At 34.4% G+C, this 2,909-nt stretch overlaps 1 protein-coding gene across 1 annotated transcript; it reads right to left on the minus strand.

The window, feature by feature from the left end:
- Window positions 1-609: 609 nt before the first annotated feature.
- Window positions 610-1,853, minus strand: LOC139095134 (uncharacterized). Its single transcript, XM_070646397.1, has 3 exons — window positions 1,582-1,853; window positions 1,045-1,172; window positions 610-983 (listed from the first exon to the last, which is right to left on the minus strand). Exons 1-3 carry the CDS (start codon window positions 1,851-1,853, stop codon window positions 922-924), a joined length of 462 nt encoding a protein of 153 aa, XP_070502498.1. The 3' UTR covers window positions 610-921.
- Window positions 1,854-2,909: the final 1,056 nt, after the last annotated feature.

A 2,909-nucleotide genomic window follows, 5' to 3' on the forward strand; every position in this document is an offset into this window, starting at 1 on the left:
GGGAATGATCGACCTATCAATTTTCTCATCACGTCTACAAATCCAAACATATTTTGAAATATTTATACATTTATGCTATGTCGTAAACTCCACTACTTCTTGCTCATAGATATATATATTTTTTGTGTATGGATTTTGATCCTTTTTCATGGAATATGTATGTACACACAAAAAAATTTCATGGCTGTATCATTTCTCATGATGCTTCCTTTTATTTTCATGGTTCTTCATACAAAAACACTACACATGCATATTGATACATCAAGTGAATGAATTGTGAATAAAGAGATGGGGGTAGTGGGGGTTGGAGGGGAGTGACATGAAAAGAAAAATCATGCGTTCACACTTCTGTGTTGAAATAATTAATCAAATTTTCTCGTTAGACACTTTCATGGTTATTTTTTTGGGGGGGGTTAGAATTATTGATTAATTACACTTGGTGCTACTTAGAATCAGAAATTAGACGATGGTGAGGATGGATGAAAATCGATTGTTTTAGTCTTGAAATGTAGCAATGCCAATGTTAAAGGCATTCATACTGCTTAGTGATTGTTGTTTATTATCAAATTTTGAGTTGATAAGAGTTGAACCTAGGATTAATTGGCGATGTATGTAGGTTAGTGAGTCACTCAATGCTTTCAGTGATATATACTTAAATTAGCTTTATTTACAATACTTTTAATCAGACTTTATTACAGAACTCGAAGTTGACTCGTATTTAGTATGAAAAAGTTGACTCATGTCGACTTGACTCCATATAAAATTTGAGTTGACTTCGAGCTCTGCTTTATTAGGATTCGTCCAAAAATGCAGGCCTGTGGATCTAAAACACAGGAAATTCAGGCCAGCAGTTCTTGACCGAACCCCAAACTCTATACATTAAAATAACATAATCTAGTTCATCTGCATATTAATCTCCTTCTATGTCATGGTTCCATGAGCATCAAAGCATATCAAAACATTCGTACCTTCCAGAATCTCAACTGAAATAATCACAAAATAATTAGTAAGCAATCAATTAAATATATTATGAAGGATTCTCACCTCTAATTCTTCCATTTTGAAATGCAGGAATGTTTGTTGGTACAAGCATGTCAATATCCCATGTGTATTGTACCTGAGGTGCCACTGGACATCCATGATGCTGGCCATTGAGAAGTAAATGTGGGCATCTGGAAATTGTTAGATTAATTTGAGTTAGGATCTAGTTACTACTAAGTTATATTCACAAATGAGTGTATGGTTTGGCTCTAGACTTGCTTAACACAGACTTTGACCAATAAGACTCCAAATTGTCCATTCAAAATGAAGCTCTTGGCCATACTCTTTAAATAAATTCACAAATTTAGCTCAAACTTAGCAATGCTCCACAAATCTAACACTATTCACTGTTCCAGCAATCATTCGAGTAGGATGTAGTCAAACCAATTTTGTTAGTGTCAGCTAACACCTGAATTACCAGAACTCGAAGCAGACTCGGGTTTTATATCGAATCTAGTCGATTTGAGTGAACTTTTCCACACAAGCCAGCTTCAAGCTCTCCAAATAACACTCAAAACAATTTAAAATTACATCACTTACACATCATCATGTCCAGGCACATCTGGAATTTGAATTCCAACACCAAAGATGAAAATTGTTGCTCTCGGCCGTAGTTGTTGATGAGATTGAAGGAAATCCATAAGAACTGTCATTTTGAATGGTTCACCTCTGACTGCATGACATCCATTGCTAGTGCAATGAGGAGTTTGCACATCAATTGGTAGTCGTCCATTAGGACATGCTGTCCAAAATGAGAATACTTGCTGCACTAAGCAGAATAATGCAAGAATAACAATTTTTGACGATGCCATTTGACTTTACTAATGTCACAATATCAACTGATAATGTTTTGCAAAAATTCGGCTGTTTATATATTTTCCTAGAAATTTCTATGGCAAGTGTCGGGACTTCAAGTAAAAGTGATAGCACTATCAATAATTTCTTGCACCTGTGCCGCTTAATTGATATGCTTATCGTTAAAAAATTATTAAAATTTTATGATTTTAAAGTTGAAAATGTGGTTCATGTCTTGGATGTTGCTGCGATAAAGTCAATTATTCTTGCTATTCAGAGTCAAATTGACGGGTTCTATAGCCTTAATGAGATCAAATATTGGCTAGTTGTACAACTGAAGCCTAGAAGCCGTTCATTTGGCATGCAACTAACACTAACCGGCAAAGCACTTGCTTTCATTGAACAGAAAGACCCCTACGATACTTTAAAGGGGTCTATTTGCCTCTTAGGGACGGTGAATCACACCCTCAATTAACTGCAGCTTGCCCACCTTATGGATAACATTTCAATTCATTTCCTCGACCTTGATTGATAAAAATAGCCATAAATATTATCAAGGAATGATTTTTAATAAATTTTATCATTTATTTTTACACCTGCAAGCTATGAATCGTTCACTTGTTACGTCACATGAGGTAAGGATCATCAAACACTTACTCATTTTAACAGCTTTAAAGCTTAAAGCAAAATAACTAGAAATTTCCAATAAATAATTCGATTCTCCCTCAGATCCAAAATGCCAATGTTGGCATCAAGAGTAATGAAATATGCCAGCGAAAATAAGAAATTTGGAACAAATGCTTTGGCATTGCCTATATTGTTGATTCATATCTTTAATTCGATACATGATCGACATTTATAAGCCATGCCATTTCATGAAAATACAGCAATACATCAGCTTTAAGTTTCTTCTTGCATCAACACAAAATAAGAAATTGGCTAGAAATCAATGGCATCATTAATATAAAGTGGGAAGATGGCAATTTTGTGATATCATAGAATGTAATATATTCGGAAATATCGTTTGAATAAATAGCCACTATACTTGATAGTATTCTTTATGCCAATAACAA

The sequence above is a fragment of the Chironomus tepperi genome, unplaced genomic scaffold, assembly GCF_022539635.2.
Source record: "Chironomus tepperi strain 1889 unplaced genomic scaffold, CSIRO-AGI_Ctep_v1 contig_359, whole genome shotgun sequence".
Lineage (NCBI taxonomy): Eukaryota > Metazoa > Arthropoda > Insecta > Diptera > Chironomidae > Chironomus > Chironomus tepperi.

Excerpts from the sequence above, each read along its gene's own strand:
- LOC139095134 (XM_070646397.1), bottom strand. The coding sequence starts at position 1,853 with ATGGCATCGTCAAAAATTGTTATTCTTGCATTATTCTGCTTAGTGCAG. Across the intron at positions 1,173-1,581 it reads GTGCCTGGACATGATGATGT|ATGCCCACATTTACTTCTCA; the intron begins GTAAGTGATGTA and ends AACAATTTCCAG. Across the intron at positions 984-1,044 it reads TCAAAATGGAAGAATTAGAG|TTGAGATTCTGGAAGGTACG; the intron begins GTGAGAATCCTT and ends TGATTATTTCAG.